This window comes from Ostrinia nubilalis, chromosome 5, assembly GCF_963855985.1.
Source record: "Ostrinia nubilalis chromosome 5, ilOstNubi1.1, whole genome shotgun sequence".
NCBI lineage: Eukaryota > Metazoa > Arthropoda > Insecta > Lepidoptera > Crambidae > Ostrinia > Ostrinia nubilalis.
Window position 1 is genome coordinate 15,780,996 of NC_087092.1, and position 17,075 is coordinate 15,798,070.

A 17,075-nucleotide genomic window follows, 5' to 3' on the forward strand; every position below is an offset into this window, starting at 1 on the left:
GGGGACAATGTGTGGAAAAATCCCAGCCAAATTAACTACCAAGCAGGTTAGCTGTGTATCCTCTCTTCCCAAACCACGCATAATGTCCCAATACGGGGACAGAGCGTGGAAAACGGCAGGAAAATTAACTACCAACAACTTTTAGTTGCGTATCCTGTCTTCGAGAACATTCAGCTGGTCCCAAGTAAACCAGTAGTAAAAGCCCAGGGAAATGAACTAAGTCCGGTCGCCGAGCGACTAAGCGACGCGACGAGCGGCCGCAGTGAGTGTGCGAGCGCGACAGCAATATAATTACACGCGAGCGATAAAGATGGGTAGCTTGGGGTCATTGGACGAAATTCTATCTGCTCGGCGACCGGAATTTACCAACAACTTTTAGCTGCGTATCCTGTCTTCGAGAGCCTTTAGTTGGTCCCAACAAACCAGTAGTAACACAGTATGTGGCCCGAGGCGAGTGTAGTTAGCTCCGACGCCTTTGAACAGCGAGCGCGCGCCCTCCGCGCGAAGCATCTTGACAAAACAGTCCGTCATGCCGCTGTAGAGAAGACCGCGGTTTTGGCTGTCCACAGCTGCAAATAATTTTTATAATTATTAAAATTTAAATTGTGAGGTTAAGATTCTCAGAACTCAGTTAATTAATAAGAGAAAGAACAGTGTTAACTTATTTACCAATTTGTAATGTAAATACTAATTATTTCGGAGCTGGTATGGACGATGGCATATCAATCACACATCACGATGTGTTCATTGACCACGGTCAATCTACATCATATGTTATTATTACCATATCAGGATTATTTCAAATTGATTTAAAAGTGTCAAGCGATTATTTCAAAAGTGTCAAGTTTTATGCGCTTGTGACTTTAAATTCAAGAGTTTAGATGAGCAAGGCTTTTGGGGATGGTAAAACTGTTCTGGACTAGTAGTTTTTAAGTTGCTAAAGTTATTTTGTGAAAGTTTATTCCCATGAGTACTATAGAATGAAGAAGAAAAAAAAGACAAAGACAAAAAAGGTAAATAAAAAAAAAACAGAGGTAACACGTTACATGAAACATAATATGATAGAATGGGAAATATCTCACCTTGGTTAGACAGCCTGGTAGCGACGACATCGAACGGGTTCAGGCACACCGTCATGACCAGGCCGCCCAGGTTGGCACCCGCAAACGACAGCAGCAGTGGACTGTCTCTGAACCATCCGCGTTCCAGGAGTTGTTCCTTCGCGAAGGAGAAGCTGACCATTTGGGAACTGCTGCCGACTGCGCCGCGAGGGATTTGAGGCTGAACTCCTCGGAATAGACCTGGAGCAAAGGCGTTCTTTCATCATTATCAGGCAGGGTTCGAAAGGATCATCAATAATATTTATTTTATAATATTATCAATGATATTTATCACGATAATTATCGTGATAATAACAGATGGATAATTATCGGTTGATAATAACAAAAAAATGTAGGTACTTGTGAAAATGTACTGTATTCGATGTTTTCGAACGTGTATTTCCGCACTTGCGTCTAGTGGTGGGCGTTAATCAACATAGATAGTTATAAAACCTATCTATTTAGCTCCACAATGATCACTAGTTATCTAGCGTCAAAATATTGATTTATTTTCCAAGCTTTATGCGACTAGCGATGGATAACTTGACAACAATCAGCAATCAGAAACATAAAGCAAGATTCTCAAACAGAATTTCTTATGAAACAATAGGGCAAATGTATCTTATACTGTTGATAATTATCCGATAATTATCTGCTAATTAATAATTTCAAACCCTGTTATCAGGACAATTTTATTAGTCTTCATTGCTTTGTCATCATCAGGTCATAATTTAATCTCCACTGCAGGTGTTCAACCCTCTCTATACCAGGGGCAAATGGAGCTATTATTTTATCAATCTATGATTACAGCCAGCAGTAAAATCAATGCAATAAGCGTGGCAAACTTTAACTTGGCCTGCAGACTTCTAAAAAAGCTCTTTCATACTTTCCAGTATGATTTTAACTTTTGGACCAGTGCTGAGAAGAAATAGCTCAAAAAACTTTATTTTGTTTTAATTGCCAAGTGCAAGTTGGAGAGTTCTGAATTATCACTAACCTCTCACGCCTTCCTTTCTGTAAATATCAGCGAGGGCTCCAAAGGTGCCAGCGTGTTTATGCTGATGCCCCACAGCGATCGCCTGCGCCGCTTGAGCTTGAAGCCTCGTCTTCACGAGGAAGAAGGGGGTGCCCGCTATGGACCCTAGGGCACCCCCCACGCCTGCTGCTAAGGCACCCTTGAATATTGAAATACGGCCGTTGGAGTCTGTGGTCAGGCCGCGGCGTTCGGAAATGCGGTATACGCCTAACCTGGAAACAATAGTTTTGATGGATCAGAGTTCTTATCTACTCGTGAAAGTAATTAATATGATGTTTCACCCGCACACTTCTGCAAGGTTGTTATCATAGAGGAGGTGTAGTAAGAGGACCTCCAAGGATAGTAGGAGCATTTCAGGTTTTAATGAATTCGAGCCTCACATTAAGTACTCGCAAATTTTCCAGCTATAGTCTGGTCTGTGAGCACGTAGAATTTTGTCCAATGACCCCAAGCTACCCATCCTTATCGCTCATCATTCATCATCATCGGGTCATTGGACAAAATTCTACGTGCTCACAGACCGGGCTTTAGCTAAAAATAGAGAGCTGTATCTAATTATTGTCTGTCTCCTGCTTACCACTGCCTGATGAATGATCTCGGTCATACTTTTACTCCAGATTTTCCTTTGTACAAAATGACAGTTCCTCTTTCGAAAGCGAGTTTATTTTATTTTAATGGGTTACAAACGAATGTGTTACATTCAATTAATTCGTTTACTAGCCCGAATTAACCTCTGCCCCAAATCAACAGCCCTATTAAACCAGTAAAATCACCAATTCTTACCTAAACGTGTTCAAGAAGAACTGGAACCCCAGCATAGCAGGCAGGCCGCTCTGCAGCGCTGCCAGGCCCTCTGTCCTCCCGACGACGTAAAGGCCGTGTGCCACGCTTTTGTAGTGCACGGCATGGTGCCCTCGGGCCTTAAGCTCGCCTTGCAGTTGGAGACGGGTCTTCACAACCTAGATGGTTTAATCAGGGTGAGCAGTCAAGTTAAATAGAGTCCTGAGACTGAGACGTAGGCTTGGAGTGGAATCAGAAAGGTTAACGAAGATTCAATAACTCACACGCAAATATAAGTAGGATGAGGGTAGATTTAGAATATTCTTCCCGTACATTCGTCAAGTCGATCCAAACGGAATTTCAACAGTTAAAAAAAGTAATACAATGGTTAATGTCCACAATAATGTACGATGGGCCAGAGTTCTAGCTACCTATTTCCGGTCATGTCGTCTCGTTCTATCGCAAAGAATCACCATTTGATGAGAACGAGAGAAAAAACGGAAATGGTTAGCTGAAACTATGGCTCACTGTACCTTCATGAATTTTTAGTTGTATTTCAGTTATTCACGTTTTTGTAGAAAAAAATAGATGTTGATTTACCTCAATAGGGTTAGTGAAGAGAGTAGCGAACATGGCGGACACGCCCCCCATAGCCAGGTCGGTGACGTCACGCCCAACGCCATCTTTTTTGCGCTCTGCCATTTTCCGGACGATTTTCTGAAGAAAACGCCGAATATTCATTTTTCTAAACAATCGATTGCTGTTTTTTTTAAGTTTTTAATGTATTAGTATATAAATCCTGTAATAAATCCCGATGAAAATAAAAAACCGTCTTAGATTAAACCATGTTTATTTCAGACAACCTTGACTTTTTCACTAAACAAGCCTAATTTCACATAAAATAAAAATATTTATGTAATATAACAAAACAATTACACATCTCGGTAACATTATAAAGCATACATACAGTAGAAAATTTATAAGGCACAATATTAAACGTATATTCTATTTAAAATAATTATTTACCTATGTATATTTAAAATTTGTTGCCATGTTATTATCGCAAACATTATGTAATTTGTTGTTGATTTAAGAAATACCGTGGTTTTCATGCCTTCTAATATTAATTTGAAGTATTTAATACTCGTACTTGTAAATCTAACAGAATTATCTTGTTTCTGACTACAACATACAATAAATACTTGCATTCGTCTATTCTTTGGCTGGAAATACTAACAATAATTGTTTCATAGCATAGTTATTAATTACAATGAATTTATATCAACACACAAACAATAACAAATATTTAACTATATAGCTTTATTCGCATTATCATTTGCACCATTGTCCATACATGATGCATTAGGTATTTTAATTTTAATTAATGGTGAGATTCGTATAATTTTCCCCACCGCCGACAGGAGGCGTGTCGTAAGAGGCGACAAAACCCCTGTAGCACCAGACGGGCAGCAGCGTCTGCGTGCGAAACCAAACAAAAAACTGCGATCGCCAACCCGCCTGCCAAGCGTGGCGATTAGGGCAAAACCCTCCAGAATGGTTGTACACACAATAAAACGGCCCCTAGTCCCCGGCGGCCCCACTATCCCGGACCACGGTAGCGGTCACGGTAACGGTGGGGCAAGGGGTGCGAAGAATCCCCGGGGGATGCCAAGCTACCAACACCGACGACCTCTGGCCCTGGCAAAACGTGGTCGCTTACTATGGGCCTCATAAGAAGGCTCAAGGTCACCCAAAGGGCGATGGAGCGGGCCATGCTTGGAGTTTCCCTGCGTGATCGAATCAGAAATGAGGAGATCCGCAGGAGAACCAAAGTGACCGACATAGCTCGCAGAATTGCTAAAAGAAAGTGGCAGTGGGCGGGGCACATAGCTCGTAGAGACGATGGCCGTTGGGGCAGAAAAGTTCTCGAGTGGCGACCACGGGCTGGAAGACGTAGCGTGGGCAGGCCTCCTACTAGGTGGACCGACGATCTCGTAAAGATCGCGGGAAGAGCCTGGATGCGGGCAGCGCAGGACCGTGCATTGTGGAAAACCTTGGAGGAGGCCTTTGTCCAGCAGTGGACGTCATTTGGCTGAAACGAACGAACGAACGAGATTCGTATAGGGTCATTTCGCCTGTTCGCGTCCATTTAGTGCAGTTGGCAAGTTTGACGGCGATAATAAAAATGCCCCAGCACTCATTTCTATGACAAATTTGTGTAATGTATTCATTATATATTCTATTTTAAGATTAACTTTCAGTTGTATTAGAAACATCTTGCATTTTCTTTTTAAATAGATAAACTTCAGAATTAGGCGTTATACCCAGTTTGCGTCCACAAAATCCAGATTGCGTCCACCCGTGGACCATTTAGCGTCCAGCAGCTTAGAAAAGGAATATAGGGGTGATATTTTTAAGAATTAATAAAGAAAGATTGTATTTGAACAATTTCTTTATTTAACAATAAACTTAACTATTAAAAATCAACATTATCATCATTTAAAACTCACTTTAAAAAATAAAAATAATTTTTCTCAACATTGGTTTAAGTAAAAAATTATTTATTTGTGGCCAAACATTTTTCAAACAATTTTTGACCTGGACGATCATCTTTGAAATTATTTTTAAACTCTCCGTCTCGAATTATTTTTTGAACAGTATCCAACAATTCTTGCTTTTTACTGGAAATCCACATTTAGAAATGTTAAGAAGCCATTCAACTACTTTTGTATTATTGTTCCATTTTCTTCCCTAAACTTTGAATTTTTGACGAATTTCAATGTCTAATTACTACATGACGTGACATATCATTGGAAAGAAGAGAAGCTAGAGATGTTTTTAAGATCATTGGCAATCCACTATCACCTTTAATTTTTTTTAAATCGAATTCCAAGTTGAAATTTTTATCGTGGTTTGTACCTTTGTTAAACTTTCGCGGCTCGTAACTAGCTATCCAATCATTATCTGGATCTGAAATTGAATTTATTTGACTAAAGACATATTCGATATTAATATCAAATAACAAAAGCGGTTAAAAACACGCGAGAAAAAAAATTTAGGCAGTTTTTAGGTCAAATTTTGGAAAAAATTAAACAAAAACAAAAATATCAATTAAAATAAAAGTAGCTCACTTAGGGTCAGATGGGCGAACTTGTATTCTTAAAATGACCTTACCTATACACATTAATATTAAACAGTATGTTTTAATTTTTTTTTATAAGCAAGTATTTAAAGAAAACAGTGGACGCAATTTGGTTTATTATTATAGAGGATAGGTATAGTTTGCGTCCATTGTGGACGCAAAGTGGAAGTTTTGTAAAATCGATGTATTAATTCGCGTCCACCTTATTTTATTCGTTAAATATAAAAAACATTACCAAATTCATAATAAACATTATACCTTTTTTCATCATTAAACTGTAGAAATAGCTATCTATCCTAAATTTCACATAAAACAATATAAAACTTATCATCAAACACGCCGCTGCACACTAATTTTTATCTAAACATGCAGCGCGTGTGAGCTTCCTTGTTGAACAGCCGAGACTAACTATTTTTCTAAACAGGAATGGTTGGACGCACAGGACTTTTGTCTATGTGTGCGTGCCTCTTATACATTGACGTATTAGTGGTAATGACTTTTCGTTTGATTGGTGTGTTAGTTGACTTGTTTTCGAGGATTTTTAAAAGGAGATCGGCAAAATGGACGCGAATTGGGCGATGGACGCGAACAGGCGAAATGACCCTACGAAAGATTTGGCAATAATCAATAAATAAATTATGTAAATAAATAATTTAATTTTAAAATGTTGGGCCTTTTCCACCACTCACTGATAAAGTTCCTGATAGATTCTTTCTCACTTATCTGTCAGATAAACTGTAACTTTTGGTTTCACTGGTGTCGGACAAAATATCCAACAAAAAGTCACTGGTAATATCATCAATTAAATAACGTATATTGTGTTTTTGATTATTTACTACTAGGTACAGTAAAATGATTAAGTAACATGTAAATAATTATTAACAATACACAAGAAACAAAAAACTTATACAATATAAGTTATATAAAATATATTGCTTACAAAAAGAAAATACACTCGATAAAAAATGTTACTTACCTAAAACAAATATAACAAGGTGCAATTTAAAACTGTTTGTATCATCTTATTATAACTATTTCAATAATAAAGCTTAATATTGCATTGTTTTACTAATACATTAAGTTATCTGTGCTAATATATGTAAATAAACCATAAAGTTAATATACCTAAGGAATATTAACTTTATTTAATAAATACATTTACTATAATACACGACATCAACAATCAAAATGGTCAAATAATGTGAAAATAATAATACCAGCTCTGATGCTATTAGGTAAACGTATTATAGCCTGACCAGGAACATAAAAACCCTCGCCATGTTGCGGAAAACTAATGGTACTAATTTCTTTTAATGGCAACAGTAACTGAAAACTTCATTGACATGTCACCTTGCATGTCAGTCTATTGTTGTCAAAGTGTAAACAAACTTTATTTTAAATGTGTGCAATTGATTTTGTGAATTAAATTGCTAAAATATTTTTATAGTCGTGAAAGAAAAGTGGTTCACGATGTGTTAATGTATTTGTCGAAGAGAAATACTAAGGGTTCGGACAATATTTTCATTGAATAATGTTTCCGACAAAGGTTGTCAAATTGACTGACATGTTTATCATATAGTACAGTCCACTATGAAAATTTGCTGTAGTCTGTTTCAACTACCTATTTTAAAGTTTTTTGTCACTTTCTAAGTTTTGAATTTTATGGAATTGGGAAAGAAGTACCGAGTTTGAAGCGTTCATGAGCAGACATAATATTGCAGTTGAATATTCAAGTTCTGAATTTGATTATTGATGAATAATAAAATAAATCCTACTAGCTCGATTGATGGTTTCATTTAATTTATTTAAACCAGGTTACCTTTAACAACATTTTTCGTTCATTTATGAAAATATCAAATTAGCCCGTAATCCTGAATCCTGATACATAAATTTAGCCTATTAATTTAACACATGTACGACTGTACTCAGTGTTGCACTATCAAATGCAATTGAAGCGCCTCTATGCCAGGGTTTTTATGTTCCTGGTCAGGCTATAAAAACCTATTAATAGGACAATATTTTATAGGCATCATAACATAATATTCTTATATGATAACAATGAAACATAAACTATGATAATACGACACTTGTTAAAAATGCTTATAAGGTATCAGATTCGCGTAATACTGTATAATAGTGATAGGCAGGATTTTTTAACATTGTGCAAATGTGCATTCATTAAAAGATTTGAATTTAGTTAATATTTTACGTGATATGAAATGATAGGTACATTTTAGCCCATCACTATTTGCGTAACCTACAATGTATACTAGTCATGTGATATTTTTTTTATATTAAACGTAGGGATTACTCATGCTCATGGGTTAGTAAAACGAAATAGGAATTGTTTGTGTGGTTAGATTCAAATTGAGATTGAAACTTACAACTATCTGTGGGATTCTTAAATAGTGCCTGTTGACGATGGCCACCAGAAGTAGGTAGTTGATAGACCTACGTATTGTTAATTATGTAAATGTAGTTACTTATGAATCTAATTTGCCTTTAACCTGAAAACTAACTATGTATCTATGTGTGTGTACCTATGTACCTATCAATGAATAGGTATATTTGCACCGTAATAATAATATATTTAACTATGTCAATTGTGAATTGAACATGTCGAACTTACACTGTGTGTATGTGATTTTGGATAATTAAAATATTAAGCGAATCTGGGTGCGCGCGTAGGTAATATTATTATCGCGCGCCTAGAACATTCCGAGCTAGCCGTTAGCAGTGCGGCCCGCTGATTGGCCGGAGGCCTCTCGCCTTTTATGGTTATCGAAGCTTCTAGCGGCTCACCGCGCCGCACACGCGGCCGAGAGCCGCCAGTCGTCGTCGAACTCTCACCCTCTGCGAACGTACTAGTGCGCACACCCGGACGCGCCTTCATTTTCAACGTACCTACCTGGACTTTCATTTTCATCTTATCACCTACGTTCACCCATCGACCTACATCGCCTACAAAGTGGTCCTACGAGCCGAATCTACGATAGTGAACACAGTGAGTCATCAACATGTCTTTGCTTCGCTCCCCCCGCGGCGCCGCTGTTAAAACACGCCGACAAATGATGGACGAAGACAAGACAAACAAAGTGAAAGTCGCTAGTGAAGTGTTGAAGAGTGAGGGCAGCCAGTCTACGCGCACATCGTCTGCAGCACGGCGACTCACTATTGAAGCTGCACGTAAGAGGGCGGAAATTGAGATCGAAGCGATCGAAGCCGCAGAAGCAGCCACAAAAGCCGCCGCGAAAGCCACCGCGGAAGCCGCCGCGAAAGCCGCCTCTAAAAGAGCGGCAATTCGTAAGTCGCTCATTGACATAGAATTGAACGCCGACCTTGCCGAGCTGGGCTCGGAGGGGAGGAGTGTGAGATCATCGTCGGAGAAAGTTGAGGCCTGGCTTGACACATCACACATTGCAACGACACATCGGGAGGATAAAGTCACCTGCACCGCGCCCCAGCAGCGTACTGAAATACAAGAGCTGGCGGCTGCACTCACAGTTGCGATCTCCCACGCCGCTGCAATGAACCAAAACGACCAACTGTTGTCAAGATTGGCCACCTCTAAAGACCTACCCATTTACTACGGTGACCCCCTCGACTGGTTACAGTTCCGGAACGCATACTTCGAGTCCACCGACATCTGTAAATACACCGACACCGAAAACATGTGGCGCCTTCGTAAATGCCTGCGAGGCGAAGCTAAAGACGCAGTATCTTCGCTACTCATCGTTTGCACGTCACCTAACGAGATAATCGATATGTTGGAGCTTCGGTTTGGCCGACCTGAGATCATTATGAACAAGATAGTGTCACAGTTGAAAAAAGTACAACCACTACCTGAAAGTTACCACACCAAATTAGTGCAGTTCGCAATAACAATCAAGAACCACGTAGCAGCCGCCCGAGCGATAAAGCAACGCGAGTACCTACAGAGCCCCGAACTCGTAAACATCATCGTGTCAAAGTTACCTACACTACTCGTGACCAAGTGGGCTGACTACGCATACACCAACCGTGAGTTACATGAAAAACCTAAACTTGAGTGCCTATCGGACTTTCTATACTTGGAAGCACAAAAAGTAGCCGCGGCCGGTGTTAGCTTCGTACACAACCAACACGAAGCCAGACGTAAGCCAGAGTACATCAGAAGCTCGTCGCACAACAATGTACTTGTGTTTACGAACGACGAGCAGAACAACGACAAGTGCAAGTTTTGTAAAACACAAACACACTCACTTGAACAATGCCTAAAGTTCAAGCGAGCCCTACGCAAGGATCGCTGGCGCTTCGCACGTACAGAGAAACTGTGTTTTCAATGCCTGCTACCACGACACGCCGATACTACGTGCACAGCCCCCGAGTGTGACGTCGAAGGTTGCGGGCTCGGCCACCATCGCCTTCTACATTGGTCGAACCCGCGACCCCAGCTGCAGACGGCATCAGAACGCGACGAACAGCGTCTCAGTGATAGTGAATGTGAAAACGTAAACCATACTACCACGCTTCAGTGCAACAACGAATCTCAAGTGCTATTAAAAATAGTGCCTGTTACTGTGATCGGACCAAAAGGTAGTATGCACACGCACGCCTTGCTAGACGACGGTTCGACCGTATCGTTAATCGCGTCGCGACTCGCTGATGAGGTTGGACTGCACGGAGCGCCTCATACCATGCGCGCTCGTGGTGCATGGGACAATGAACTATCATGTGAAACAGAAATAGTGAACTTTGAAATCGCAAATAGGGACAATAAGCGTTTTAGTTTACAAGCTAGAAAGATATCTAAGCTCAATTTGCCAATGCAAAGTGTAGTTAATGTTGATTTTTGTAAATATGAATGTGTAAATATTGATTTGTGTAAGTGTAATGCCCAGCCTATGTTACTAATCGGGCAAGACAATTGCGACTTAATCGCTCCTATTGAGTGCATAAGGGGAAATCCAGGTGAGCCATACATGACAAAGACGTGCCTAGGATGGTGCGTGCACGGGACAACAAACAAGGTAATTGATTCATCTCTTTGCTTTACCACAAACTTGTGTTTTGTTGAATCCTGTGAACCAACTCAAAACGTCGCCGCTGCCTGTTGTAATAATACCGACGCGCTGGCCGGTAGCGCGGTCCCGCTCGCACTCGTTGCGTGCGAACAGGCCCCACTTGGGCCCCGCGCGCATAGCGACGCGCTGGCCGATACCGCGGTCTCACTCGCACTCGGTGCGTGCGAGCCGCCCCCACTCGGGCCCCACGCTGCTGCCGACGCCGCTTGCATACCTACGGCGGCGCGCGCGCTCGTTCCTACTTGTGACGAGATTTTAGGCAATGTAGAGAATTCACCAACTAGTTTATTTACCGAATGTACGAATGGAAAGTCGTTGCCGCGCGAACTAAATAAACCTTCTGTCGAATCCACTAAATTTTATGTTAATAGTAAAAGTTTATTTTGTTTACAACACGATCAATATGAACATGATTTGCTACAGTTGCAAGAGTTAGTGCACAATTATTTGTCTTTGGGATCGATAGGAATAATTAGTAAACAGTGTAAACATAAGGATGATTTACTTGTAATTAACATTCTAGAAAGTTTAGGTAAACTTGTTGACGGTCTTGCCATGGACGCGTGACGTCATTGATTTGCCAGGCTCTTACCACATATTAGATAGTATGGCTCTTATTACCAAATGCTTGTTTTGAAATCCGTTTTGAATTTGAAAGTTGACTTAAATTGAAATTTGAAAGTTAATTGTCTGTAGTAAGTTGACGAGTAGTGATTATTTTGTAAAGGATGATTTATTTCATTTAAATATTAACTGTTAAAATAATTTACCTGTGTGCTTTTGACAATGTTATTTTTTGTGTATGCGTTTTTACGACATTGCCCTATCCTAATACCCCCCTACTTATGGAAACTTGTTGGAACCGCGCAACGCTAGCCGTGCTTGAGCCAACTGGCACTAAGGTCTGGGACCAACAGCTATGGCTGTGTTGAAGTGACCAGTGACGCGCATAGTATAATTTTGGTTATGAGTGTCGCAAAGCGACACTAGGGGGGAGGATGTTGACGATGGCCACCAGAAGTAGGTAGTTGATAGACCTACGTATTGTTAATTATGTAAATGTAGTTACTTATGAATCTAATTTGCCTTTAACCTGAAAACTAACTATGTATCTATGTGTGTGTACCTATGTACCTATCAATGAATAGGTATATTTGCACCGTAATAATAATATATTTAACTATGTCAATTGTGAATTGAACATGTCGAACTTACACTGTGTGTATGTGATTTTGGATAATTAAAATATTAAGCGAATCTGGGTGCGCGCGTAGGTAATATTATTATCGCGCGCCTAGAACATTCCGAGCTAGCCGTTAGCAGTGCGGCCCGCTGATTGGCCGGAGGCCTCTCGCCTTTTATGGTTATCGAAGCTTCTAGCGGCTCACCGCGCCGCACACGCGGCCGAGAGCCGCCAGTCGTCGTCGAACTCTCACCCTCTGCGAACGTACTAGTGCGCACACCCGGACGCGCCTTCATTTTCAACGTACCTACCTGGACTTTCATTTTCATCTTATCACCTACGTTCACCCATCGACCTACATCGCCTACAGTGCCTTTAGTTTTAGCAAAAAAGCAATTTATCGTTGCTCAGCCAGAACCTTATGTCAAGTAATACTTACAATAAATAAATTACAACTAAAAACTAATTTGTTTTGGTTTAAGTATATTTTGTACTAAAAAGCTGATTTGTTCTCTCACCCAATCTACCCACCACTTAATAATAACGCCCGACCTTTATTCGTGCATTCACCATGACTTCTAAATCGACACTATGTTTCAAGTCGTTTTATAGCAAGGCTGCTCAACCCCAGAATCGCGGAATTTTAAGTTGCCCGCGCAAGTATGGTTTAATCATGATAATTGAGTTTTTTTTGTCCTGAGAGTAAGGCCCAGAACAGACGGTGAAACGCAACTGCAACGAAACTGCAACTTTCTGATGATTCTTATGAATGAAACTGAAAGTTTCAAACTGGTCGCGTCATGTGTGGTCTCTCAACGGACGCTATGGCAGAAACTTAGATGCAACTCAAAAGTAACTAGCAGTTGCAGTTTCGTTGCAGTTGCGTTTCACCGTCTGTTCTGGACCTAATTGAAATAGGAAATGTAAGTGGCCCGTCGTTAACGACTGAATCCACCGTTTGGCCCGACTCTTAAAAAGGTTGAGCAGCCTTGTTTTTTTAAAGTCTAAAATGTGGTAATGCTGTAGCTATTTGTAAAATACGGAAAAATAGCTTTCTCTTTCTTTATTTTCCTTCTTTACCAACTTTAATTGTTAAGGTGCTTCCTCGTTATATCGTACCTAACATCGTTTTAGATTATAGATCTTTTGTATCACAAAGTACAAAATATTACCTTAAATAGGCCAGGAACCTGGTTAGGAAGCACTTTCAATCCTTACAATTATCAATGACAATTTTACTATGCAATCATAACCATTTACCAACACATAGTTAATCCCTACGCTTTCGACTCCCATTTCTTCTGGACATCTTTCAACATGTCCCAAAATACCAGGAGCAATACTGTGTGTGGAGCCTGCCTGAGGTACGACGGGCCCAGGCCTTTGTAGAATGCGAGTAGGCCTTCGGTCTTGGTGATCTTGCGCGCGCAGTCCACTATGCCGGAGTATAACAGGCCTCGGCCTTCGGCGTCCACGGCTGGAAATAGTTAAAGAAATATTTAGTTAGGGTTAGGGTTAGGCAGAAAGAGCTTCTGTTTATTTATTTATACTTCAATGCCAAAAATATTAACATTAGGCGAACTTTTCTTTTTTCGAATGTGAAGGACGTGAAGCGATCGTGAATGGTGTTTATCTAGAGGCGTGACGTTTCGTTTCTAGCCCAATCCAATGTTTTTAAAATACAAATTACTTTAATACATAGGCGGTACAAAAGTTGACATGAAAAAGACTCAAAATTCGATTCGATTTTTCCAGTGTGGAAAATATTTCAAACGTTTTAACGGACCTATGTTAACATCATATATTTTGATGTCATTAGCATAATTTATACTGTACACCGTAAGCAGACGTATATGCGCAATTACAAATAGTATAAAAAGTTTTCTGTTCTCTGCACCTTGTACAGTTGATGGCGCATCAGACTTCTCTGTTACATCGCACTATTATGCAGTGTTTAGAAATGCTATTGTCTGTACACGTGCGTGACGTCACTAACCTTGATTGTATAGGCGCGTCATAATGACGTCCATGGGCATAAATTGTGTCTGTTATAGATCGTTTTATCCACGAAGACGCGCCCCACCAATTTTTGGTCGAGGGAAGCGCGGGGTGCGGGGAGTTTGATCCGAGCAATCCGAGCGTCATTATTGTAGTGTGCGTGTGCACTTATGGATGATTTAGCGTCTACCGATAACACTCAAACATTAGCGGAAGAATGGTGGGGCGCGTCTACGTGGATGAAACGATCTATAACTGAGACTAAACATTTCAGTAGCAAAATCGCTCCTATTATAACTACACTAGCTTTCCACCCGCGGCTTCGTCCGCGTGAAATTTTGGCTGTCATAGATAAACTTTATCGCGCGCGTCCCTGTTTCAAAAACCGGGATAAAAACTATCGTATGTCCCTCCCCAGGACTCAAACTATACTACAAACTACAACTACATCAAAATTGGTTCAGTGGTTTAGAAGTGAAAGCGACACAGACAGAGTTACTTTCGCATTTATAATATTAGTAGGGATAGGTGACGTGTTTAGAACATGTTTTGTATACTCACCTTGGTTGTACAGTCGCGTCATGATGACGTCCATAGGCGTCAGGGTGATGGTCTTGACGACGGCGCCGATATTGCTGGCGACGAAAGCTGAGAGGTACTTCGACTGCTGGAACAAGTTGTTGTCGTCCATCCATTCTTTGCAACTGGAAACCGGAGAAGCATTGATATTTAAAATTGGTGATAATGTTCATGCCAATAGAAGGGACCAATTTCCTTTAGGACCTTTTTGAGGTGGTCAAGTTAGTTAGTTTTGCAGGGCGATCGAATACTGGTACTTAGCCTCATAAATCATGATTGGGCCATTGTGCGCGATTAGTGATTTATCTCTCTACTCCAACGTTAACCACCTTTTGAGGTGTTCAAATAATAACCTATCTAGTATAGTAATGTAAGGTCAATAGAGTCGAAGTTTAGAAATACTCAAACTAAGATCAACAGAGTCTTGACCATCTGGGAGGACGTGTAAACGAACATTTCTTCGAAGTATTATTAATTTCACAATATGTGATGGTATGTACTTACGGAAGTACACTACACGCTACTATTTTTTGATAAGGTAATCTGAATGCAAATATCAATGAATGGTTCACTTCCTGATAAGATAGAAAGGCACTTAATACTTATCATTTAATCGAGTGGCAATGTTATTCAAAGCTTAATTAATTTGTCATTAGTTTTAAGTACAGTACTTACATTGCATATGCTGCTATTTGGGATGCAGATCCCATGGAATTTCTGATCATCATCCCATGGGCTCCTCTCCATAAGCCTCCCAAGCCATTTTTTCTATAAATCTTCATCATAGCATAAGTCAATCCTCTATGAGCATGTTGCGTTCCAACTGCAATTTTCTCCGAAGAGTATGACATCAGTTGAGTCTTTACCAACTGCAGCGGACTGCCGAAAAATGCACCACACATTCCTGATACTGATCCAAAGAATAAACTGTTGACAAATAGTGTATTTCCTTTTTCATCTCTTAACCAACCAAAGTTGTCTGCGTGCTGGTAAATGCCTAATCTGAAAATAACAATAATTACAGCAAAAAAATTTCAACCAATGTTTATTTTAATATTTATTATAATAAATCAACATACCTTACACCGTTAACAACTAATTGAAACCACAGAGCCGGTACAAGTCCTTTTTGCAACGCTATAACTCCGTCATGCTTCACAATCGTGTACATAGCGTGTGGTATGTTCTTGTAGTGTACGGCGTGCTGGCCTCGTGCTCGGAGCTCTCCTTGCAACTGCATGCGGGTCTTCACCACATCGAAGGGGTTGCTAAAGAAGCCCGCTCCCACTCCGGCCATACCACCAACGATGAAGTCCATGGTGCTATGGAATTTTACGATTCTTACTTATACATTTTTTAATCATCACTAAGCAGTACTAAGTTTGATTTGATAGCACTCAGACTCTTATAGAATAATATACAAAGAAGAATATAGGAATATTATTTAATTGTTACACAAACACATGCTGTCACACTTAACACAGTAAGTAACTAAAGACAATCACACAAAATAACACACACAGGCCACTCAGCACTCAAATAATGAATCACTTTTGAAAATACTGCTTTGTAACCAGTAATAAGCACTGAACATCCAAGTAAAACTTTTGAATGAATTAAAAATCTTTGCAATAAATTGAAAATATATGTAAGTTGTAAGTAAAACTTTTTGGAGCCAATAATATTAAGCATTTGAACTTTTAAATTTATTTCGTTAGGGTCAAAAAACTTACAATAATTGAGGTTATTTTTTAGAAATACTGCTACGAAGTTTCTAAATGAATTTGGTAGCGCGGGCAACTGGAGTTTTTTACGCAATGAGCGATATTTAGTGTCGTGTGAATGACGTAAATCGCGCAATTTGAACAAGTTATTACGATATTGTAAAACATTATTATCGTAAATTTGTAATCCTACAACACACAGTATTGTAGTCACTGAGAAAATTCCTACCTGCTTGTTTTTCACAACCGGTAAGGTTCAGTCATCATCTGTATTCTATTATAAACTCCGCCACAAGCATCGTGTGTCGTCCAAAACTGGAGAACTCCGAGGAATTTTTATTTTATCTTATTTGTTTCGTAATACACATACGAAATTCGTCACATTCTGAAACGTCAAAGTGACAATCAGCTGACCGGAGATCGTTCGAAAACTTCAAGTTTTTCAACATTTCAATTTACAGTACGTTCTA

The 17,075-nt window shown here is 39.9% G+C and overlaps 2 protein-coding genes across 2 annotated transcripts; both read right to left on the bottom strand.

Moving 5' to 3' along the window:
• Positions 1-235: 235 nt before the first annotated feature.
• Positions 236-17,016, bottom strand: LOC135072044 (solute carrier family 25 member 35-like). Its single transcript, XM_063965975.1, has 6 exons — positions 16,835-17,016; positions 3,517-3,633; positions 2,920-3,095; positions 2,098-2,348; positions 1,083-1,301; positions 236-569 (listed from the first exon to the last, which is right to left on the bottom strand). The coding sequence occupies exons 2-6, from the start codon at positions 3,616-3,618 to the stop codon at positions 376-378; spliced, it is 942 nt and encodes a 313-aa protein (XP_063822045.1). The 5' UTR covers positions 3,619-3,633; positions 16,835-17,016; the 3' UTR covers positions 236-375.
• Positions 6,669-16,824, bottom strand: LOC135072045 (solute carrier family 25 member 35-like). Its single transcript, XM_063965976.1, has 6 exons — positions 16,615-16,824; positions 15,961-16,203; positions 15,557-15,883; positions 14,864-15,006; positions 12,678-13,781; positions 6,669-8,470 (listed from the first exon to the last, which is right to left on the bottom strand). The coding sequence occupies exons 2-5, from the start codon at positions 16,197-16,199 to the stop codon at positions 13,582-13,584; spliced, it is 909 nt and encodes a 302-aa protein (XP_063822046.1). The 5' UTR covers positions 16,200-16,203; positions 16,615-16,824; the 3' UTR covers positions 6,669-8,470; positions 12,678-13,581.
• Positions 17,017-17,075: the final 59 nt, after the last annotated feature.